Source organism: Xyrauchen texanus, chromosome 22, assembly GCF_025860055.1.
Source record: "Xyrauchen texanus isolate HMW12.3.18 chromosome 22, RBS_HiC_50CHRs, whole genome shotgun sequence".
Lineage (NCBI taxonomy): Eukaryota > Metazoa > Chordata > Actinopteri > Cypriniformes > Catostomidae > Xyrauchen > Xyrauchen texanus.
The window spans coordinates 13623648-13649940 of NC_068297.1; the positions used below are offsets into that span (position 1 = coordinate 13623648).

Sequence of the window (26293 nt, forward strand, 5' to 3'; positions counted from 1 at the left end):
ATGATATTACTGAAAAATTTAAGTTTGATGCATTGCTCCGTTTATTAGGCTCCTTCACAACACACTGCTTAGACATTAGCAAGATGAAATAAGCTGATAGTACTCAAAGATTTACCCAAACTGGATTTATTTGAGATGTGTTGGTGCTCTTACATTAATATGACACACAGGTAAGTGTGAGGAAAGTCTGACGAACTGAAGAATTGTAACTCAAATGCTTACACATTCACTTCAATGTTCCTTCTGCAAAATGGTTAGCAACAATTTAATACCTTTAATTTATAATGAAATGACTCTTAAGGAGCATGCTTCGAATCCAAGCACCTGCCCCCAACTCTAAACCTTCTCCCAAGTATATGGTGGTCAGATCTGTGCAAGGGAGTTGGCCTGCAGTGTGGATGGCACTATTGAGAGTCTAGTTCAGATCACCAGATGGTCCGTTTAACCCCTGCCCACGCTGATCTCTTAACACCCTGGGCAGCCTTCACTTCAGCCCAGTGTAGACGTTTGTTGGGCACCTCATCTTCAACCTCAGGCTCCTTACGGGCACCCAGCTGTGGTCGTGCCACCACAATCGGCAGAGGCCCCTGCTCAGCTCGAAACTCCACAACGTTAAGCTGCTTTTTATCAGCTAGAGTCTGATGAGTCTCCTGTGGTGGGACAGGGAAGAAAGAGTCAGTTACATGCCTGAAAAAATACAGTGACAGTTTGGAGGGTCTCTAATTTCCTGTGTGTCTCCTTTGATCATGCACATTGAAGCCCCATTAACTTTGTTGAACTACGGCTTATTCTGCAATGATATTTCTCAATCTCTCTTCACAAAGCCTGCTTCTCCTGGGAGCCAATCAGCAAGGACTTTTGAACTGACTAGCATTTTAATTGATTTGGCCTCTTTCTGTCTACTCCTTTGTGGAATTACGGGTTGGTATCTAACATAGTTCAAATGGAGCAGGCTGACCTCATTAGAGCAGTCTTAATAAAAGTGTCTGGTTCTCTGGAGACAGGACTGTCGGAAAATAAACTGTGGGTTTTTATTCATTTACAAAACACTTTTTAATTTCAAGTGAAATATTTGATCTTTTGTCATTTTAAAGCAGAACTCCTTTAAAATGACCACACAATAACACAAATAATTTTGTTAGGACATCTTACACAGTATCAATTAGGTGACTGTGATTTTGCCAAGTAGAGCGGACTTGGAAAATAAAAACAAAACTGGGCCCATGCCTCCCAATCCCCCCCTGCTGTTCAAATGAATGATTGAATGTTACATTTATATAGTGCTTTTCTGATACTACACTCAAAGCGCTTTACATAATAAACAGGGGACTCTCCTCAAATACCACCAGTGTGCAGCATCCACCAGGATAATGTAACAGCAGCCAAAGTGCGCAAGTCAGCTCACCACACACCAGCTGTTGGTGGAGAGGAGAGAGTAGAGCGATATAGCCAATTAATGGAGGGGGATTATTAGGAGGCCATGACTGATAAGAGCAAATGGACAGGACACAGGGGATACACCTCATTACGAGATGTACCCTGGGATTTTTAATGACCACAGAGTCAGGACCTCGTTTTAACGACTCTTGCGAAAGACGGTAACTTTTTGTCTCCATCACTATACTGGGGGAATTAGGACCCACACAGATTGTAGGCTGAGCACCCCCTGCTGGCCTCACTAACAACTTTTCCAGCAGCAACCTTTTCCCCAGGAGGTCTTCCATCCAGGTATTAGCCAAGCTCAACCCTGCTTAGCTTCAGTGGGTAACCAGTCTAAAGCAACTTGGCTGCTTGAGTGAGTGCAAAAATCGTCTTGAACAACAGGATTCCCACCTTTTTTTACCAAAAAGATCCATGACTTTTCCAGTCATTTATGATTTCTGGAAACCAATTTAGGTGTAAATAGCACTTTTGTTTTGTGGACAACCAGGGTTCGATTTAGCTTTTTGACCCACTTTATCCAATCCTATTTCGCATCTCCACTATTAATATATCCATTCCTACTACTTATAATGATTATATAAGGTTGATTTCCTCGAAAAGATTTGATCCTGGTGAAGGACTAGGAGTAGAGAAAAAGGGTTGATCAGAGTAAAATTATTAATAGTTTTTCGGGCTTGTCTATCTCAGCGAGTAAAGATGCTGACTACCACCAATGGAGTAGCAAGTTCGAATCCAGGGTGTGCTGAGTGACTCCAGCCAGGTCTCCTAAGCAACCAAATTGGCCCGGTTGCTAGGGTGGGTAGAGTCATGTTGGGTTAACCTCCTTGTGGTCGCAATAATGTGGTTCTCGCTCTCCGTGGGGCACATGGAGAGTTGTGCGTGGATGGCGAGGAGAATAGCATGAAGCCTCCACACGCGCTAGGTCTCCGCAGTAATGTGCTCAACAAGACACATGATAAGATGTGTGGATTGACGGTCTTAGATGCGGAGGCAACTGAGATTCGTCCTCAGCCATCCGGTTTGAGGAGAGTCAACATAACACCACGAGGACTTAGAGCGCATTGTGAATTGGCATTCCAAATTGGGGAGAAAGTTTTTCCAGAACAAACAAAAAAATTTGATTCAGGAACACATCTATAATGGGATCAATGGAAAGGAGGCGGCGAGAACCGGCTTTTCAATATAAATAACAGTTTAATGATAAACTTAAAAGACAACATAAACACACACATGACGGACATGTCCGCTAACGATCTCCCTCTCCCGCACGATCTCCCTCTCCCGCATGATCCCCTGCAGTCGACCTTTATCCCTCACAGCGGCATAATTAGCCTAATACGGGACTGGGTGTGTAGGATCACCACCCGCCCCCGCCCTGCCACAACATCCTACCTGCATTGTCACAGAATCAAATAGGCCATTCAGATATATTCAGACATGGAGATGATGATTGACCTGATCAGCTAAACTACCGTTTTAATCTCTCACCTGATTGGCCAGGCCATGAAAGAGAGCCCTGGTGATGTTGAGCAGATTGACTGAACCCTCCACTTTTGCATACATATCTTCTATTCCAATCAGTTTACAGAGAGTGATCACTGCCCTGTGACAATGCAAGCCATAACCTGAGAGAGAGGAAAAACAACATAAAATTAGAGGAAGAAGGTGAAGGAAAGTGAGTAAATGGAGAAATGAGGTAGAAGAGATGGATAAAGATAAAATTTCCATTGTAAGTTTAACCGCATGGCGTGATAAATGACCGCAATAAACATATTACATGACAGAATAAGACTATAGATGGGGTTGATGGCAGATCTCTGTGTAAAGAGATAAAAAGGCTCTGATGCTTTCAGTTACCAAGTTTTCAGATCCAGTCATAACATCTCTCGCCAGTTTCATTACTCAGGTGTCAGAGGTGAGATGTGAGCATGGGCAGCTCATGCTCGAGGTGTGAGAAAAGTGTGTGGACACGTTTCCTTTGGGAGTACAGTGTGACTTGGCTGGCTGCCATGGAAACAAATAAGACTCTGTAGATTTGAATCAGAGACACAGACTGTGTGAAGCAGAGCTGGACTCAGAACCAGGTTAGTAGCCACCATCCTGATCTGATGTGTGGACTAGACTCAGTAGAGCTCAGACCAGGTGTGGAGGGGAATTGGAACTTGGCCAGATGTTTTAAAACACCATAGCTGTGGTGCAGTGATTGTGCCCATGTTCACAGCTTGTGTTCGCAATTGTACACATTTTTATGTGCATGTGTTTATGGTCAGCACTGTTACCTTTGTTCTGTTTCTTTATTCTCAGCGTGGTCCTTTTAAAGGTGGACTCGATGTCATGATATACTGTACATGAAGGTGAACAAGAAGACATAAAAAAAAACTCTCATACACAAAGTTCTCTTTTTTGTAAGGCAAACATTATAAAAATTCACAAACAAATATATAAACTGAGTGACCTCCTTCCCTCAAACACACATGATATTTACCGTGTTTAAGTTTTGTGTGTGAAGTAATATGACAGCAGAGTATGACTCACTAGTATGGTTGTTGTATCTCTCGATGTAGTAGAGATAATGCACAGCTCGGTTCTTAGCCTGTAAAACAAATTGGTTTAATCATTACCTGATCTGGTTAGCTTTAGCAGAACACTGGAGTTTTAAATCCTGCAAATGTGCAAAGGAAACTGAAGAGTTATTAAAACCAGAGTTTTGTTCCATCTTTATTTTGCCCTTGATTTAACCTCAGGGGGAACCATCCCTGCAATAAGTGTGCTGTGTGTTAATTGAGCGACTGGTGGCTTACTTTTCTTAGTGCTGTGTTTCTGTCTGCTGCTTTCCCCAGCGCAAATCCTGTAGAGAAATTTACAAAACAGCGCAATGACATCAGCACTGTATTTTTCCAACCACATATTAGATTGTATTAGTTGTGAATCACGTGAATTCAATTATGCTCGTTTTAACATTGAAACAAAACAAAATCATTGTTTTTACTTCACATGAGTTAGTGATGGGAATCGTAAGGAATTAAGGAATCCAGGTTAAATTCTTCAGAATAATGAATTTTTTTGAAGTTACATTCATGATTATTTTAGTACCTTTGAAGAAGAATTATTTGAAAATAAGAAATGAAACTCTTATTGCATCTACCGTGTATCATGTGTATCTTTAACAGCACGCTGTCATATGAACAACCAAACAGTAACTATACTGCCTGACTGAAGTCTTACAAGTACAATAATACATGACAATTTCAAAAAATTACTATGAATTACTAAAAATAGCCAGCTCATAAGAGCTATTTATTTGGGAATGGGACTACACTGGACACGCCGAGTTTTGTGTCACCATTAGCATAGAAATGCGCATTGATGAACCGTTAATTGAACTGAAAGTCGTAACAATCATACGGTTACGTTAACTTTTTTTTCTTTTCTTTTTTCGAAACTGGTTCTGCACAAGAACTGGTTCTCAGTTCCCAACTCTAATAAGAGTGTTATTACAATTTTATTTTTCAGTTGATATTTAGCACTTTTATTTTGTCTAGTATTTTATCATTTAGTGAAACAATATTCTGTGTAATGTAGGTACATAATGTTAACAAATGGAAACTTATTGTAAAGTGTAACCATCAGGACTAACATGAAAGTGCAATAAATGTGTAATAAAAAAGATGTCCTGATATGTTCTCAAATATTCACGATTAATTATTATAATTTTGATAAAAATAATTGTTCTGAATAGTAAAAACCTATATCAGCAAAATGTATACGGAATTACAAGTGAAAATAACAAGGAGCACTTCGCATTCTATGAAAAACGTGATAAGAGAACCACTGCAGACATTGGAGACGGTCTTACATCTGAGTTCACATAGTGTATATAAACAAGCCAAGATACTTGCGAACCACCATGAAACTAATTAAGTGTTGGCCAGAGCCAGACAGAAACATTTAGTGAGAGGGACATGACAGTTTTCGCACCATTTATGACAATATAAGCAACATGAATATGTCAATGGAGATATTTGAGCTCTCATTCTCATCTGTGAAGACACTGTGTGATCTCCACTCACACACCGTCAGTCAAAGCAGTGCTGTACTTGCCAGAGATGGCAAAGACTACTGATGTTGCATAGCAATCCTTACCTTATTATAACCTACCTCTTCCATATACTGCAGACAGTTTATGACTATTAAAGACAGTGGCCTGAAAGCAAGACTTGGCTGTGTGAGAGATTAAAAGATCTGCCTCTCCTCATAAAGTCACACTGTCATCTGTTACCATTAACAAGCCATCCAGCCTTCACAGAATCTTAAAGTTGTGTGTTTGTGTGCCCTGATTCACCTGCAGCACCGTTTCCATTACCAACAGCAACCAGAGCGCTGATAGACCTTTTCCTGCCCTCCTTGGCTGTGATGTTAAACACACTCTTGACCTGTTAATCAAATAAAAAACAGTACAAATGACATTGGAGTCAATATCTGCAAGGGACCAGTTTCTTCATGTGTACTTCCTCTAAGTGACCAGCAGAAGGCAGTATTACCACAATGACTAGAGAAAAGAATTCTCTCTTGCACCTTTTTGCAATCTGTTACATAATGGTTTGCTGTAGGAGTATCATTGATATGATAGGGATCTTTGTGCTGAAAGTAAAAGCCCACCTACCGGAAAGAACTACACAAGTTCAAAGGAAATTACATGAGTCCTTTCAACGGTCTGAAATCTAGAATTACATAGCTGATTAATCTAGAAAATTAGAATTACATGGCTGATTATGCCCTAAACCACCACTTTCATTCAATTTCACACTCTTTTTAAACAACCGACTGTCCGACTATGCCTACTTCCCCAATTAAATAGCATGCCCAAAGCAGGATGTCAATTGAGTATTATATCAAACGAGATGCATGTTGTTCTGCTGGTGTTGCACTTTAAGGGTGTCAAAACACTTGTTTTATACCTCTTACTATCTGCTGAACTTATTTATTTACCAGGGACAATGCACATTAATCAACATTTCAGTTTACACTTCAATGTAAATGAACCAGATTTAGCTAATAAACTCATTTTCATCCATAGTCCCTGAGCAGGTTACAACAAATCAGTGCCCACTATCCTCAGTACAGTGCTTCAGCAAGTACTGCAAGAGAAGTACAATACCAAATACATAACAAGAGTGACAGAGGTATATAAAAAAAACAAAGATTATGTAAAGTGTGGTAAAAAGGTTGTTAGATTACTAGTGGTTACAAGTCTGGTTTGCCTTAAGCCAGGTCTTAAGTTTATGTTTAGACATTAGGTAATTAGTGCCTTCTCTCAGTTCAGTAGGTAAACTGTTCCAGTAACAGATGGCCCTAATTGAGAATGCGGTTTGTCCAAACTTACTACGTCTGTACTGTACAGTGTCCTCTGGTAACTCCCCTTGTTACCCTACCGCTGCTATCCTTCTGCTTTATGAACTGGCTCAACGGGGGAGGGCCAAGCCCGTGTAACACCTTAAAGATGAGGCAAGCATCTACAACATTTTTAAAACTATCTAAATTGAATAGATTATATTTTTTTATTATATGACAATGGAGGAACCTATCAAAAATCTTTATTGTCTGTTTGTATAGGGACAAACAGACAAAGTTGTAGCATTTGTTTGAGACCAGCTTGTGAAACAATATGTTATATGGGAAAAGATCATAGCATGCATAAAGAGGTTGGCTGCTGCGGTTGTTAAATATGGTCTGATGTGTCTAAAATTAGCCAAATTGAATTTGATGGTGTTGGTGATTTTTTTAACCTGATTTTTAAAAGTCAGCTTTGAATCTAGGATGATTCCAAGGTATTTGAAATCAGACACTACTGTAACATTTCTCCATTAACAAGAACATCAGGTTTGGGAGACTCAGAAGGTCTCAGTGAGAAATACATACAAACAGTTTTGTTTACATTCAAGTGTAAACATGAGTTGTTTAACAAGTCTGATATGTGGGCCATGGCTGCTGTTAGTTCATTTGCAGCTTGATGTTTGTTTTTAGCATGTACATAAAGAACGGTTTCATCAGCATACATTTGTATGTTGACAGGTGGACAGGTTAAGGGCAGGTCATTAATGTACAAACTAAACAAAATTGTGCCTAGTATTGACCCTTGGGGGACACCAATATTACAGTTTAGGTATGCAGATTGAGTATTACCAATAAGTACACTTTGCTTCCTGTTTATTAAGTATGAATTCATCCATTTTATTGCATCAGTTGAGAAATTTAAAAAGGATAGCTTTGACAGGAGCCATCTTTTTTTAACTGGAGTCTCTGTGAACTAATTTGTAAAGGAATTGTCTATGTGCAATGGAAAAAAAAAAATCTGATGTGAGTGATGTGTGTAAGGGTCGGAGCATGGCACGCCTGACTACACTTTAAATTTGGGGAAAACAGGGAAAAGGCTCTCTATAGTGTAAACATGACTACAACAAAGTGTGTCTACAATGTCAACTTGACTAAAGTGTAAATCAAAACAACAACATACTTGACTACAACATAATAATTGACAAAAATGTAAACTTGACTACAATGTAAAGTGTCTACAATGACACTTTTTTTACAATTTTTTTTTGCACATTCCCTTGCACATTTCTTGGCACATTTCTTCTACCTCCTGATGCCATTTGCACTGTTATGGTCACCGGCCATATAAATATATTTATACTTCATTCTGTACAATGCACCTTCAGTATTACACTTCTTCATTTGCACCTTGTACTTGTACTTCATAGACTAATTGACAGCATTGAGCTGGTCTCTACTTCTCTACCTGATAACTTTGCACTCTAAAAAAAAAAACATTGTATATACTCCATAAATAATATATATATAAGTTATTTGCACTTCATTGGCTGTTTACTTGTATATTGCACAATGATATTAAAGTTGAATCTAATCTAAATAAAAATGTAAACCTGAATACAGTGTTAAGTTTCTACAATGCAATCTTAATTAATGTGAAGTGTGACTACAGCATAAACTTGACTACAATACAAAGACTTCCTACAATGTAAACTTGACTAAAAGGTAAAGTGTGTCTACAATTGGACTCGACTACAGCGAGTATATCTAGAGATATCCAGAGAGATGGACAACACACATGCAGAAAAACTATCATACAGACATTTGTCTCCACAGCCCACAGAGTGAATGAGTTTCTTCCTCATCTGTTCTCTCCCAACAGAGTTTTGTCTTTGTCTCTTCCCCTCACTCCCTCCACCGGCAATCCATCCTCTTTAGACTCAAATCACTCAGAACAACAGTATGAAAATATAACGTTTTTGTGAATGAAAGGGATTTTAACAATCATGTTTGGTATCATATAAATGGTCACCATGTTATTGGCACAATGGTCTGATTTCCACAGATGCATACATTTTAGATTTTAAAGAAATTATGTCCCAGTTTTTTTGGGTGTGTCATCCTGGGGACTTCAATGTGAAAGATCATCTATACTCAGGAAGGACTGACCTCCTGAGTAATTGAATACCATTAATTTCCAAATTCCAATTGAATAGCTTATCATTTCCATTTGACACAATTACCATTCTGGTCTGGATTTTTAAGGGGAACTGTCAAAAAGCTCAGGTGATTTTGTAGCAAGATGAGCCCCATGGTGCTGTGTTTTGAACAATAATTGGGGCCGAGCAGCCAAAGTGTTGGGGTCTGAGGGATCTGTTCTACAAAAAGATTAAAATATTTAATGGAGTTCATCAGTAGAGAGCAAATGTATATGAATATTAAAAGATAAGATCAACAGTTTGTTTTTGAGCTGAATGAAAGCAGTCCAGTTTTTGTGTTTGAATGTATGGGGTATAGGAGGCCTTTTGATAGATCAAAAAAATACTCTATGGGGGTTTCAGGGGTGCCCCCTAAAATAAAATGTAAGTGTGAATGGACAATTTTTATATCTTCCTTAAAGTGACAATCTACTAACACAAAAAAAACATTTTAAATAACAGTGCAGCATAAAAATACTGTTTGCTATATATAGATTTATAGGCTGTAGGTATAAATAGGCTGACTATGAAACAATGAAAACGTTCTCAACAGCAGAGAACTCTACTAGGATAACTAGTCATTTCAAAGTTTTGGTTGCCTTTATTTGCAATCCATGCCAGAGATGATGATATCTTTGATTAATTTTCACAAAATTACAACAAAAATCAGTTTGTGTATTATGAAAGGCTCTTAACATGCTGATTAATGAAGCTAAATTTAGACAGGGAAAAAAAGTGTTATAGGCGCCACGTTAACTTGTCCGGTCACAAACCTGCCTTAGCTGAACCATCAGAGTCATATATCAGACAAATTGTTTCACTTGGCTTCATTCTTGATTTCTGCAATATGTTTAGGTGAAAGATGCTAGTATCCATCTATATTGCAGCTCACAGTGTCTCTTCTGTTGTTAAAATAACTACTTATCAGGGTTTATGCGGCACCTTATGTCTATAGCAGGTTGAGCGGGAATGAAATGAGTTCAGCGGTAGAGAAAAATATGAATTAGCGTGGTGTGTACAGCTCCAAAGTTTTGACATGTTGCTCACTTAAACTGTAGAAACGGTAAGATGGGGCAACCATTGTAATGATGATTCGCGGTCCGGATGAAACCAAGAAGGAAAGAGATCGTCTAATCTTTACAAGACATGGTAAACGTAAGTAAAAATCTGTCAGATGGGAGCCTGAAACTGTAAAAGTCTTCCTCTTGTTTTAATCCATCTACATAACCATTATATCTTTTTTATCACTCTCATATCCCTTTCCCTCCAGGTCACTCTCTCTCTCTCTCTCTCTCTCTCTCTCATGCATCATCCATCAAGAGCACTATGGCTCTCTTCCCTCTCTCTTGGCAGACGACTCTTGTCCTTGGGTTTACAGGAAATATTTAGCTTAATTCATGTGCCTTTATAAGTACTTGAGCTCTTATGGTCTTTACTTGTTCCTGCTCTAGGACACCCAGGAGACTGAGAGAAAAGGAGGGGGAGAGGGAGGGATGGAGAACACAGAGAGTCAGAAATGTGTGGCACTTAAAATGCATGCCTGATAATGTCACCAAGCTTTTCAGAACCACTTCAATTTGATTTGGGGTTCAAGGTTATGGAGAACTGCTGAAGTTCTTTATTTCTGTGTCAGCCCTCTAATATGAAAACTAGCTCTCTTACTAGCTCTATGAAAATTTCTATGTCTCTGGTTAGATCACATGCCTCTTGGGGTAATATAAGGACACAACAGTATCACCACCATGTGTCCAGTCACAATCAATATATTTTCCACCACACAAGTTAATTTGCTGGGGACTGAAAAAGACTGAAGGGGCCTGACTCAGTCTGTGGTGGCTCAGTCTAGTCACTCTTGCCAAGAGCCCAAAAATATCCATCAACGAGACAGGAAAGAGAGATAGAGAGAACAAGACTGACAGAATGAGAGAGCGAGATCACTTAACCTAAATCATCTGAATTATCCGCCTGTGTTCCATTTGATTCTTTGCAGTGTTCATTTAGGGGGAAAGCTTCCACTGTAAACCTATCCACTTCTCTTCCAATAAAGCTTTTTGGAAATGAAAGGATCAGAGGACAACACAAAGACAACAGGCAAAACACAGTAGAGTGAAACAAAGAAGAGGGCCTGAGGTGAATTGCTGTACTGATTTCCATTCTAAAATGACATCTGCTGGTGCCAGCCTGGGGCCCTATGCAGAGATGTGTTTATCAAACGTTCATTGTTGTGTATAATTAGATAATTCTCCAGACACTCAAACACTAGTACATGGTAATTTTTGCACTGTGCAGATTTGGTGCCCTGACTGCCTCCCATTTAAAAGTTGTTCAGTAACTTGAAGTAAACCAGAGATGCATACAGCCACATATGAGAGAGACGCTCACACACCCTCAAGCACAGCTTACAGCCTCTAGCATCAGTCGCTAGTGTGCCTCTTGAAGCCAGGGGAGTGAGGCTTATGCATACTGCACAGCTATCACATACAGGTTTTAGAAATTCGCATTACCTACAACACAAGTCAAAAACAACGCCCAAGTAGCTTTTTGGCTGTTGGTTGACATTAACCAATAGCCCAAACTGTCTACATGAAATCAGTGTGATGTTAACATTAACCAATAGCCCACATGATCTATGTGAGCAGCAGGGACGGATTATGACTTGCATCATAACTTGTCATATGACTTAATCATATGACTTGTTCATGCCCAAAAGGGTTTTCAAGTGGGGGGGAATCACCAAACTACATTGCGCAGCCCTAAAACCCAGGGCACCACTGGGCATTCAAGGGCCCTCTGGTAGTCAAGGGCCCCTGGGCACTGGCCCCATTGGCCCGGTCGGTAATCCGCCCCTGAGCTCAGCAACAAAAGGAAAGTCATTACAGAGTTGAAGCAAGTTATTACATTTGGATGAAACTTTTTTTCTATGAAATACATGCAATGTGCACTGTTGAATTGTGACTTTAAATGAAAATGTTTTATTATTAGGAGGTGTGTGTACTCACCTCAATGATTCGCGATTCAAAATCTTCGTACAATTCTGAAAAAACAAAAAGGACAAACAAAAGTCACAGCTTTTTTAAATGACAAAAACTCATTCCAGGTGTTTCATTTTGCTTGAGAAAGAAACAGGCATATCTCCTGGATGGAGGTGGGGGTGTTGCCATGACATGATTTAGACTCTAGGCCTCACCATGTCTGGGCAATCCATCACCACGACTAGCAGAGATTGCACCTTCCTACTGTCGGCCAATCAGACAGCAGGAAAACCATTTGCACGGCAAGATGGTGAGTGGCCGAACAGCGCTGAACAGCAGTGCAAATTACAACAAGATTGCACTGTCTGCATCTCATTTTGGGAGAGAAGTATGTTTGAGTGTGTCAAAGCAACCCGAGCTTGAAGATGCAAGTGTTGCATCATATGTAGTATGCAGCATGAAAGCAGTATGTAGTAATGTGAATGTGTATGTAAAGAGGGGTTTTAAGTCTGAGTTCACATTGAAAATCTGGATTTCAAAATCTTATTTAAACCTGGAAAATGTTTTGATTTTGAAACATTTAAAACAAAAACGTTATGAAGTAAATTGAAGAAGATATTTAAGATTCTGCACAAATTAAATGCAAGCAAATTTTTAAAAATTATGACATTTACCATGTAAATTCCTTTGTAGAAAAGGCCAGATTTCCTTACTTCCATTAAAGCAAACAAGATGCTCTTTGGAACATTCCAAATTTTACACTCAACCTTTGCTGATAATATAATTTGTAATGACAAAAAAATAAAAACATAAAAGCATTTTCACAAATTTTGAACCACACTATATATATCTATGTATGTAATACATATGATCAGCAACATAGGCACACACCTCCATTAGGCCCTGGATCTGGAGGGCCTAGACTGATCCCACCCCAGGAGTGGCCGGTCCATCCTCTCTCTCTTTTTATCTTGGTCTTTCTACGTTTGTCCCATTCATCTCTTTGGCGATCCAGGGCTTCCGTCACCTCCTTTTGCTCTGCCTCTCCCCGCTGTGAGGGCCTCTGGACAGACCCATCCTTATACACTGCCGTGTTCAGACCGGGCCACAGGTACCCAGCACGGCCTGAGGAGGACACAAGAAATCACACAAGCGCTTAACTGTTGGCTCCTAATTGAAACCCTGTTTTGAGAAAAGGCTCCATGAGAGAGTGAGTGATAGAGCAAAATCGATCAATTGCCCTGAGGTCTTTTAATGTGAAAGTAAATAATGCCACTCAATAAATGTGGCCCTCTGTGTGTGTGATGAGAGCTTAGAAGGTTAGATTCCAATCGCTGGTTTAGAGGGGGAAAACACCAAGAAGTGCTACTGACTAAATAGCTACGGGTAACTGTTCTTTATCGCCTTTTCAATGTAGTTCTGGGTGTAAATCTGTCCATAGGAAACCAGTTCATTTAGTTCTGGTGGGTAATAAATGTAGTTCTGTTTTTAAATGGGACATATAATGAAAAGTAGTATTTTCCTCTCTCTTTTGAAATAAAACATACTCTGAACATTACCAATGCTAAACTCCCTCTATTTGGACCATTTAAGGAAACTATGCAGCAAAAATGGGCAGTTTAGAAACAGCACTGACGTCACGACCATGCCCACATTAACATATGACCACCTATATGTACACCTGTTCAGAATTCATGACTATGTGTGAATGAAGGAAGTGAGAGCTACACAGTTATTTTGAGGTTAGCCAATTGCAACAGAAATCATTAAACACAGTAATGAGGGTAGATTAGCAAAAATAGCCTGCTGAATACTTAAAATCAGTGAGTGTGAGAAAATAATGTAGAAAATGTCCCTTTTAAATGTCTTAGTGTGTAACATCAATGTTCTAAAGCAGACAAAGAAGAGAGAGGATGATTATAGAATGTACCTTCTCCAAGGTTCTGGCCTCTGTTGAGATCTCTCCTCACTTTTCGTTTGGTTCTCTTTCCCCGGCCCTTTCTGGCACCAGCGCCAGTCTCAGCTAGGACACCCCGCCAAAGCTGTTCAGCTGTCACTGAAAGGAACATAATGATGTCAATAAACACACACCTACAGTCAAAGCACTGCAACAGTATATTAACAAAGCAACAGTATTTGCATTATGAATCCATTTTCAAATTGAGGATATTCTCTAATGTTCCCAAAGGGAGGTTTTGAAAGTTTTGTCCCAAAACTATAGCGATGAACACACACACACACACACACACGCATGGTTAGCAGAGTTAAAAAAATGCAAAGCTCTGTTACATTTTTCATCCATATTCTGTGTATGTTTAGAGGGGCTGGCTAATGTGGGACATTGGGAGTTGTTTGATGTTGTTCTGATTTAATTAGGACTTAATTAGATGAGACCGAGAGGCTGCCAGGCCTAATGAAGCATTCGATTACAACAAAAGCAGTTAAAAAATATCATAATTCTATCTGACAGCCAAACATCGCCAAATACACACTGTCTCGCACGAAACCAAAGCATTTAACATAGCCTACACTTACACCATCTGCAAGGGAGATGCAGAAGGCACATCCTTCAGCAGTTTTGAAGTTAAAAAACTAATACATTTTTAGATGCACAGATTTCTGTTTTTCATTTGTATAATTTCCTATGCTCACACTATTTTAATGAAAGTCTCTATAATACCAAAATCTACACTTTATAATCATTGTATTTTCATGACAATGGAACATTCAGACAAATGTATAAGTCTGTAAAAACAATTAATTTAAAAGAACAAATGATACAAATACAAACAATTCTCAAACAATTGGGCATCACAATTTGGGGTTGGGAATCCTTAGGTACCTCACGATTAATTCCGATTCCAATTACAATTCATAATCTGATTCCACAACGATTCCTGATACATATACATTTTTTATTATTGATTAATCTGCTGTAAAGGCAAACACAGTAATTTAACTTTTTGACCAAAATCGTGTATCTTAGATCATGTTGTCATGTGAAAGTCAGAAAATTGACAGTCTTGTGAAAATTGCTTGTGAAAATAACTACAACATCCTCACTAAAATCAGGTAACTGTTTTGTTGATGTAGATACTGTGACTTGTATGGCAGTATTTTAATTTACTTTTAGTCATACACTTTTATCCAAAGCGACTTTTGCCTTCCAAAAGTCTAAAATATCTACAGCATCACAATGCTAAGTTGTCAATGTAGCTGGAAAAGTATAGATGTTAGCGCAAAAGGAGACAGTTTTCTTTTTTTTAAATCAAAGACTATACATTTCTATTCTCTTCCCTGCCCAGTAGGCGGCGATATGCATGAAGAAAGTGAATCGCCAAAAACAAAAGAAAATGAATGTAAAAAGTGAGTGGAGAAAATTGGAGATTGATATTAAAAAAGCACTTTTATATTGTTTGGTTTCTCATCCATACTTATTATATTACTTCTGAACACATGGATTTAACCACTGGAGTCATATGGATTATTTTTATGCTGCCTTTATGTGCTTTTGGAGCTACAAAAGGTCTGATCACTTTTCACTTGCATTGACCTACAGAGCTGAAATATTCTTCTAAAAATCTTTGTTTGTTTGAAGTAAGAAATTCATACACATCTTGGATGGCATGAGGATGAGTAAATAAGAGAATTCTCATTTTTGGGTTAACTTTTCCTATAAGATTTGAATTTCCTATTCATATACTTTCTCTATTGTCCCCAAACTATCTGCAGTTTGAGCTGGACCAGATCAAATTGCTGTACTCCATTTAAGAATGGTGCATCTGAAGGTGACTACTGCCATGAGACAGTTTGCTGCATAACATTTGCAAAATAGTGCTATGAGGATTGCTAAATTGTCAGTTTTCATTCATTAGATACTTAAATCAGAAAAAAGTTCCAGTAAACAAAATACAGGGACAGTACCACCTGAAGCAGCCTGAGGTTAAGCCACAACAGTGAAAAGGGATCTCATTAACTAATGCTCATAACATCAAGGTTCAAACCAGACCTTTGGGCTGCCAGCCCAGATACCCAACCACTAAGACACCATCACTCCAGGATTTTAATCGACACACAATGAAAATCATTGAGGAATCTAAAAACATCCAATGAATACATATTATATGATACTTACATTTGTTGAAGAAGCTACCATGTCTGGTCTGTTGCAGGGCTACAGTGACTGGTGCATATTGGGTGGGATTGCGTCTGGCCAAGAGGGAGAAGTGTGCAGCGCCCCCTAGTGCTCTAAGTGTTCCAACACCTGTTGACAAGGGAGACAGAGGTCAAACAATTACATAAAATAAAGATTATCAAACCATTATTATTATTATTATTATTACATCATTACCCAAAAAACTATTTTGGCCAAAACAGGACCAGGGGATAACAATGAGAGAAAATTCAAATAAATTCAAATAAGAACATTTTCCAATAAAATACATGTAGTAGGATGCAGGGTGACTTAGAACAGGAGGTGTAGGGTTTTCTAAATGTAGTATGTGCTACAATGTAATATAAAATTTTATCCAAAGCAACAGAACACTAATCACAGGGACATTTCCTATGGAGTAACCTGGGGTAAAGTGTCATGCTCAAAGGCACTAAGGTGATTTGGATACATATAATGCAGCATTTCATATGCATTTCACACACTGATACTGCGTTTTATATATATAAATATATATATATATACACAAACATATACTACATAGGCCTATATACATAAGCTATTTATATTTCCCTTCACTTTCTCACACCTTGAGCCTGTCTTCCACTGTGTTTGAATTATTACAGTTAAATGTAAATTAAAATAAATAATTAAACAAACATTAAAAAGGTAACAAAACCAGCATCTGATTGCTTGTACTCAGCATTAAACACTATAGTACATCAACTACACCACACCACCAATAATAGGATTAATTTGATCAGACAGTCTGTAAATGGGTTTCTGATTTGTCTTTGCACCCCAAACATTTAATAGTTTTGATAAATATCGAGTCTAAATGTAGCAAATGCTTCTGAAACATCAGTTCTTAACATGCTGTTTTGATAAATTAATTAATAAAGAAAATATATAATTTAAGTTTTTTTAATTTAAGTCAAAGGAGCAACAAAATCAAGGACTGAAGCACTGGCAAGAACAGGAGGGCTACAAAAAAAATATAAGACCACTACCTTACTAATCAGTTTTGCCAGTTTGGGCGAGTTCCCACTGTTGGTCTATTTACAATAATTGTCTACTTGCAATGATTTGTGCAGGGAAAAATGTGCTTGGGTGGGTGGTCAAACTTTGGGCTGCTTTGGAAAGATTTTGGCGGGGTTTTTGAAATGATAAAATTAAGAATTTCCATTGCCCGTGCAACTAAAATAAAGAAAATGTCTCCACACACAATCATTCAATCAAATAGTCAGAACACTATTTGACAGAAAATGTGTTTAATCCTGTTTAGAGGAGCTATGAGTCGCCACACCCACCAGTAAGTTCTGAATGCATGCGATCTGCAGGTGTTGCTCATTAATTTTGTGATAGAAATTAGACAATCTTAAGAATGACAAAGCAGTAAAAATGTAAGAGAACATTTCGAAAATGGGGAAATTATCCTTATATCAATTGGTGATTAATGCCAGGACTAATCAGTGGAGTTTTTCTTGGAGAAATTGCAATGATCAGGCTAGAGGTCGACAGATATTGTTTTTTTTTCAGGCCGATTCCGATGCCGATCTTTTGAAATCCGGGTCGGCCGATGGCCGATTAATGCTGCCGATTTATTTTGGCCGATATTTGGCCGATATGTGCTTGTTTTTAACCTCTTATTTGAACCTTTTATTTGAAAGATAAAATGTAACACAAATATTTACTTAAGATAGACAAAAATTTCTCAACAAATACATTTATTGAACACTTGACCACTTAAAATTAAAAATGTATAATTTAAAAACATATTTTATAAATAATGTATAACAAATATATTAAATAAACAAAGCAGGTGTTACGAACTGCTCCGAGACACGAAGGTTGAGATCCAAATGCAGCTTTAATTAAGGGGCAATCCAGACATGTAATCCAATATTCAGAGCATCCAAGAGAAGCACAGGCATAACTAGGGATGGGTATCGTTAAGGTTTTAATGGTATTACTATCTTACCGATACTGCTTATCGAGCCGGTACTTTAACGGTATTCTTAACGGTTCTTTTTGTTATATATATATATATATATATATATATATATATATATAAAATTTTATTTCAGGAAGGTCTAACATTGCTGTTCAGGTGTGGTCTAAAAGAAATCTAATAAAGTAATCAATTGTAAAATAACACTGCATAGTTTATCATAGATAGATTAATGCTTATTAATGCATAAGTTATTCATTCAAGAGCTGTAAGTGATTTTCTCTTTGCCTTTTGTTGTTTGATTCGCAGTAATGGCTCAATCGTCACATGTTTAATAGACAGCTTCCCCTTTAAGACCGAGTTCAGATCTAATAGGCTCCTGATGCAGCATATTTTCTCCCCAACTATTTCCATAACTACGTCCATTTAAGACATAAACTGTGTTTAAGTGAATCTCCAAGCCTGTCGTTTTGACATATTTTTGTGTATAGTTGATCGTTTAGATGCATGAAACCCAAAGTAGTCTATACTTTGCTTGTCTCGTTGCAGTCTGTTTCGGAGTGCGCGCCGCCTTGGGAACGGTAGCCTGTCTCTTGCGCTCTTTTTATTATTAAACGCGTCAGGCAATTTAGCAACAGTAGCATTTTACAACAATCACCGATCGTGCTGATTCTGATGTTAAGTTTGAGTTTTAGGGAGAAATGTCAGTGCACCGCTGTGAAGGGAAGGAAGTTGTGCTAGACAGAATGCGGCTTATGTATAAATATTATTTTTATAATATTTGGAAGGCGAAATCTAAAATTAAATCAGACTAATAATCACAGATCTAAACCAGGCTATGTTTGAATGTTTAGTTCTGTCACTCATTAAGCAGGGCTCGTGTTTTGTGCTCGCTGTGGCACCGCGTGAGCGAGTTCTCTCTCTCTCTCTCTCTCTGACTGCGAATAGCTAAATTGCATCACAAACAAATGGTTTCATATTATTATACATAGAAATGGCTGGCGAGATAAAATAACTTTCTCTTTATAGCAATAAAGAATGTATTTTCTTAATTTCTCCAGTACCGACAGCAGAATCGATAACGTCCGAGCTTACCAAAGCCAGTCCTTCAATAGCCTATACTAAGTTGGTATATTTTTATTACTTATTTATCTGCATTGAGTGACAACCCTCTCAAATATAAGACACACAAACAGAACAAATAAAAGTCTCAGATTCACTGTCTGTAATTGCAAAATTCTTGCTTCCTTATTGTGACATGATAGCAACCCTTCTGCTGTGAAAATGCAACTTCAACTACGCTATCAATATCCAAAGTAGCCGAACGTCATGTCAACTATCGCGTTTGTCACGTTTTTTTCTTGAAGTTGGCAGTAACATATCAAAAGTTTTTAATTAAATCTAAAGAAGTTATACAAATTTAACCCTTACTGTTTTCTCCAAGGAACTTAGAGCTCCTTAGGCACTGGGTGAGGTCTGCTCACTCTGCTGGAAAATGACTCTAGGGGCAGCGTGCATCGAACACGTGTTCCACAACAACACTAGGCTGCCCACAGATGCGCCTGCCTAATAATCGGCTTGATATGCGTGGATATTGGCCGATGCCGATTATGTAAAAAGTCGGCCGATTAATCGGTCGACCTCTAGACCAGGCCACTGGTGCCTTTTGGCTAGAACTTTAATGCTGTTGAGAACACTGTGGGATATATCGTCAAGTTGGCACTCAAGGTGAACTTCGACTGTTCTGTGTATTAGCAAATTCACCTTACTTGAATGACTACAAAGATGTAGTTTTCTTGGAATTTGGAATGAGCCATAACAGCGTAAAATGGTATGACAGATTATATCTAACCTTTATATGACATATTAATTCATAAATAGGCCTATTTATGAGGGCCTAGTAGCGTGAAGCCTCCACATGCATTATGTCTCCGCGGTAACACACTCAACGAGCCACGTGATAAGATGCGCGGATTGACGGTCTCAGACACGGAAGCAACTGAGATTCGTCCTCTGCCACCCGGATTGAGGTGAGTCACTACACCACCATGAGGACTTAAGAGCACATTAGGAATTGGGCAGAAATAAAAATAAAAAATAGGCCTATTGAAAGGCAAAACATAACTGCAATCATAGCACAGTGGCATACTTTCTTTATTTGGCTTCTTGAAATCCCAAAGCAGCATATTTGTTCCTTTTCGGTGCCCATGTGTTTGTTAATATGTGTGAATGAAGACAAATGGGTGAATGGAAAGGTTTTTGGAAACTTTATCTTTGCTTCACTTCATTGTGATGTCATTGTAGTAAAATAAATGCTGTAGTGTTGTGGTTAATGTGCATTTCATTTTCATATACACTATTTGGGCAGTTTTATATGCATTTGGGTGGGTTTTGAGCTATCACTGGGCTGGAAAATGTCAAACGATTCTGGCAACACTGCTGCTAATACACAGCAGTACTTATAGTACTATACTTATACGTATAGTGCTGCCTGGTAAACTGCATTAATCAAAACCAATCACTGCACACACTTACTAAGAAACTATTTTAGTTGAAAGCCCGATTTAAAATGACAAAAATTGTTTATACAAGCCATTTAAAATAAAAAAGTAAACTTTAAGACAGCATTCAATTTTCAGAGGTCATGACTAAGAGAACGATATCTATGTTGGTGTTGTGTAGATATTTTGCGGTTATATATGTATGATTTTCGAAGTTAACCTTTGTTTGGCACATATTATGAGGTAAATCATCACATTCCTCGAGCTTTCTGACAGGGACAGTTAGCATGATCAGACTAGTTCTTCATCAAACCTGCTATAACCGACACATTCTTTATACGGATCTTTCACATAATTCATAAACAATTGTCTCTGCACTTAACGCAGGTGAAAGGCATCAAAAAGACGAGAGTTAATTAGCAAAACTCACCATCAAATGATAACCGGAGGACGCAGCACAGCCTTGTGACCGCCGCCATGTTCACATGCTGCGGGGTCCATCAACAAACGTTCTGTCCCAAGATGTGCCTGTCCGAAAGTAAGAAAGCAAATATTACAAAATTAGCATATTTTAGGGTTTATGATTGTGACTAGGGGGTCAGATGTGCCCTAAAACACTTCTGAATATGTTAAATGATCAACCTTTATCAACAGCAATTTTATTTTCACAGTGATTAAACTAAACTTATAATTACTATGAGACATGTGGCTAGATCAAATTTATTAGTAGTAAAGAATAGTAAAGCAGTGTCGGTGCTATGGGGGAGCCCCATGGGGGCCATGTAAAAACAAGAAGATTGAGTGTTTGAACTCTTTATCACTCTTTATTGAAGTTCACACCTGTTGTGTAAATAAATTATATTTGTTTATTATATTTAGCCTAAAATCCTCAGTCCTCTTTGTCTTTCATTTTCCAGATTTTTAGTTTAAATTTGTTTATCTAATTTTAAATTTTAGTCTGTTTTAACAGAACGGAAAAAAGGATAAAAGAATATTCAAATAAGATGGCAAATATTAACTGCTCATCGACGTTAATTTCAGGGTGAAAAGGGAATTGTTGTCCAAAGGCTGCCCAAAATATGATTTAAAAGACCTTTTCACTCAGAAAGGAAAGATCCTGATGCTGTCATCAGTGGCTAATGACTGATTTCAATAGATAAGAGGTGAACGTGATGACTTTTACAACAAATTTGCAGAAATTCTCCAGGCAGGACGCATGGAATTCATGTTTAATTGATGGTAGGCATACATTAAAAAAATTTGTGTTAAGGATTAACACAATTGTATAACATTATTTCTGGTTAGTCTGATATGTGGGTACGATTCTGTGAACAGAACTGACTGCTGTGAAGGATTAGAATTAGCCTATATGGTGCATTTTGACTCTGGACTGATCTAGGCCCCAATAACGAGATCTTGATCTCAGCGGATAAGAGCATTTTCTACAAGCAATTTTACAAATATTCATTATTTTTGACGTACGTTTCTCAAAACTGCACTTTAAACTCAAGAAGCACTTAAAGTGTGTCCTCGCGCGTTCAAAACTGAACGTGCTAGGACATGCTTTAAGTGCTTCTTGAGTTGCTGTCCATGTGCAAGGTTCTGAAATGTGACCGTATAGTGCTGCTCGACAGTGTAACTTCATTATATTTGTGCATAACTTTATAAATATTTGTAATTTACCTCGCTGGAAATGTTTATACACATTTAACCTAATTAATTACACAATTAGACATGGTTTTTCCATAATTTTGTTTTGAACTGACTATTTAATTTACATGTGAATTTTTTATATTTCGTTTTCACAAATTGCTCTGTTGGTTGAGATGAAAATCGGGAAAACCAAAGGTCCAAAAATTTTTTATATTAACAGTGAACTCAGTATTTGTTTATTTTGTGCTTGCTACAATGACTACACTTTCAAAACTACTTTTATAGCAGTACTTGTGTCTTACTTAGTCATTTAGAATGATTAGGCCAATGCAATTACCCCATCGAAGGATAAAAATATAACATTTGTGTTCAAGAGCCCTGGGCTGTAAATCTGGAGCTCTCCCCAGGGCACAGATTGATATCTCTGCAGTCTTCTGGGACATTACACCCATCTGTGCTCTGCTGGTTATAGTGTTCGTTAGACTGGAGTAATGACACTTGTGAGCTCAGTAGAGCCCAACCTCGTATCCTTTAATCAGCAGCTTCATAATCTGGTGTAGTCAGACCCTCCTCATGGCTGTGTCTGCATCACTGGGGATCATGCCAAGAAAATCTTCTGTGCACTAAATCAGTGAAAAAGCATCCATAAGGGAGGGAAATAGAGACTCAATTGAGATAAGTGTCAACGGAGAAAGAAACAAAAGAGTGGTGCTGGGAAAGAGAAAGAGAGGCTGTGTACACATAGTCAGTTTAAGATTGAATGTCATTTTTATTTTTAATCGCCAGACTTTTGAAAACATAATGCAATTGAAAATTGAAAAAGATCTTATGTAAACCGAGAAGGGGGCATCTTCACATAAACTTTATTAATACATAAAGTATTAATATATATGACGCAATTGAATGAGTGCACTGCATAACATTAATGAGAGAAGTTGCATGGTGGGTTTTCCCTCATCTGTGCAATGTATGACTAGAATTAATGTTTACTTTTTACTTTTTGATCACCCACTGACTGTAATTAACTGTAAGGGTATAAAAAGAGACATGAAAGAGACAAAGCGCTAAATTTGGTCATAATATAGTAGGCTGATAAATGAACTGTCTGCAAAAGTAACTGTATTTAGCTCACTAAAACAGAACTGCCAATAGTACTCTTCTGCTGTATGTATAGATAAAGAAACAGAAGAGTGAGAGAGGAGAAGGAGTGCAAAGGGTGGGGGAACCACTAAGCAAAATCAGCAAGTGAAGAGCGCAGGAAAGTCATGAATGACAGGAGAGAGGGAGAGGTAGAGGAGGAGGAGGAGAGAACCGAAACATCATCTGAAGAATCCCTTCAGTGGAAGTGACAGAGTGAAGCAAGCATTCAGAGAAAGGCAGCTGATGTGAAAGAGCAGTAGAAAGAAAAGTAGAGGACGAGAGTTTGCAGAGCTGTCTGGCTGATAAATGTTGTCTAAAATCTTTGCATTGTGTTCCAGCATGCATCCAAACACAAGCTTTTCCAATTTGCTGTGTGACAGCCCAAGCTGTCATCAGTGTGAAACTAAACAGATTAAGGAGCCTCTGGAAGGGCTCTGTCAGCACGGTGTGGACATTTATTAATCATTATATCTGCAGGAGTGGAATTACGTTGATGGATTATGCAGGAGGAGGGAGAGGTGATTGGTTGGGGGTGGGTATGAGTGGCCAATAACAAACCAACCCTGAGGGGTTGATTGCTTTCATCTCTGCAAACCAACAGAGTACTGCCACAAAATCACACTCCAAAAGATTTTTATGTAAATGTGTAATAGAACCATTCAGATGTGTGGTAGCACAATGCTTCAGATTTATGCCAAATCAAAGTACTGCAATGTCTCAATTATGGCTCATCACACCCATTTAAGTTTCAGTTTGAGTTCTGATCCTGACTCTTACAACATATTCTAATGTTAATACAAGCTATAGAGGCATATATGAGATTGGAGGTCAAGTGAGCTGAGGAGTCTATCAACCTCTCCCTGTTTTGAAGAGTGTCATAAGTTTATGATGCTTTTATGAAGACTTCTGGGAAAAGGTAAATAAGCCCAGTTGACAGCACAACACAACCCTCTAGAGCAGTGGTTCTCAACCTATTTTTTGATGAATGCCCCCCACACTTCATTCCCTGAATGAAATGGTCTGGCTCTATGTACTACATAGTTGATGATACTTTGCTTAAACTGGGTACTTAACTTGTATACTCTAGCCTAATACCTATAGTTGTAGCTTCCACTTTTGTGAACTTACAGTCACAATAGACCAGGGGTTATTAACGGGGGCATTCAAAGGATGCCAGGGGGCGCTGAGAGCAAATTAGTAGAGAGGGGGGCGTTAGGTTACAAATGGAGGGCATTTATCAGTCATAATAATAAAATCTATTGTCAAGTTAGTCTTTGCATAAAAACGTTTCTCTAGACTTGGAGTACATCAGATGGTTCTCAATCTCAATTAAGGCATGGGCGCTGGCTCATTGGTCGTGGCAGGCATGGGCGCTGGCTCTTTGGCTGTGGCAGGAGTGGGCACTGGCTGTGACTGAGGATTGGGTGTCCTACTCCTCCTCCTCCACGAATGGGTAAGGGAATGGCTGGGGACTTGGCAGTCTGAGGCTGGGACGGTGGGATGCCCAGTGTGGGAGAGTTGACGGTATTGAGGTGAAATCCACTCCTGGTGATAGATGTATCCAAAAAATTCCCAGAAGGAGAGGGTCCCCAGCCCTTCCATCTGCCATGTGCCAAGTGGATCCTTAAGGCATGCATTGAACAGAACGGCTCCTATGCAACACAACTCATCCGCCACAATCAAGGACTCAGAGAGTAAGTTTCTAACATCGCCCTCTCCTTCCTGGAGAACATCATATAATGTGTAGTTGTAGTGCTTTTCAATATAGAAAAGGACGAATATATTTTACAAATCACTCCTTTTTGCATTTATTAGCATTTTTCATACAGTCCCATTTTTTTGGAATTGGGGTTGTAGATTAAAGTTAGTAAATCTCCCATTTACTATTCAAAATGTAACCAAACGCAATGACATCTTTGTAAAATGTGCATATATGTGTCTGATTGGCATACTTTCTTTAGTACTTAATTGTAATTGGTCTTTCTTTCTTACATCTATTAAACCACATGTGTCACATGGTGTGTTGATTTGCATTCACAGTCAACAGAAAAGAAGATGGAGTGTCATGACAATGGTAAGTGGCTCTGATTTAGGATTTCATGCAATCTATGCAAATTTAGTTAAAAAATTTTTATGAAAATTCTAAGAAATACACATGATACTAAGAAATAGCTAAGCCCTGTGCAGTTGTTTTAGGTAACCCTGTTTATTCTCATTGTTAATTTAATTTATGCTGGAGCATCGTTACCAAATGTGTACTCTGCATTCCCTCGTGCAGTGGCCCTTATGGTGATGCCTCTCTGCAGGCTGTTTGCTCTGCAATCAAACACTCCCCAGTTTCACAAAGCATAATTGGCGGCCTCTTATTTATATCATCGTCATCATCAGAGACAGATGCCAAATACATGTTCTCTCACCTGTGAGTTCATGCAATTTCTGAAATTGTACTGTTCCTGTGAGCAGCAATCAAACATGGGAGACAAACTGCAGAGCACAGATCTCAAGTATATCGAGAGGAAAAGGTTTGTGATTTGACAAAGAGATCTAGAGCTATTTAATTGAGAATGAGACGCATGGCAACATGCACTTTGACAATCACACAACTCCGTAATATCCATAAATTACCCCTTTTATCTTCAGTCTAATCACACTGATGAGACATATTATAACTTTCCGCATTTAGACTGTGGCATTTAATTAAAAATATGTTGTGTTAAACTCAATAGGGATTTACAGGAATGTGTCTTATCCTGAAAAATGCATTAGGCTGGCTGCATTTATGATATTGGTGGCTTTTTCCTGTCAATTGTGCAATAAATATAACTGTGAATGTCCAGGTTGGCCTTCAGAACAGAGGAGATATTTATATGTGAAAGTATTTTGGTGTTTAAGAATGTGTTCTAGTGCATATTGATGGGCCTTTTGCAGAGCTG

General features: G+C 38.4%; 1 protein-coding gene across 1 annotated transcript; it reads right to left on the reverse strand.

The window, feature by feature from the left end:
- Window positions 1-96: 96 nt before the first annotated feature.
- Window positions 97-21080, reverse strand: mrps5 (mitochondrial ribosomal protein S5). Its single transcript, XM_052153308.1, has 11 exons — window positions 20998-21080; window positions 16080-16208; window positions 13875-14000; window positions 12836-13069; window positions 11972-12006; window positions 5786-5876; window positions 4245-4291; window positions 3979-4036; window positions 3723-3785; window positions 2932-3068; window positions 97-650 (listed from the first exon to the last, which is right to left on the reverse strand). The coding sequence occupies exons 1-11, from the start codon at window positions 21044-21046 to the stop codon at window positions 426-428; spliced, it is 1194 nt and encodes a 397-aa protein (XP_052009268.1). The 5' UTR covers window positions 21047-21080; the 3' UTR covers window positions 97-425.
- Between the last annotated feature and the right edge of the window lie 5213 nt (window positions 21081-26293).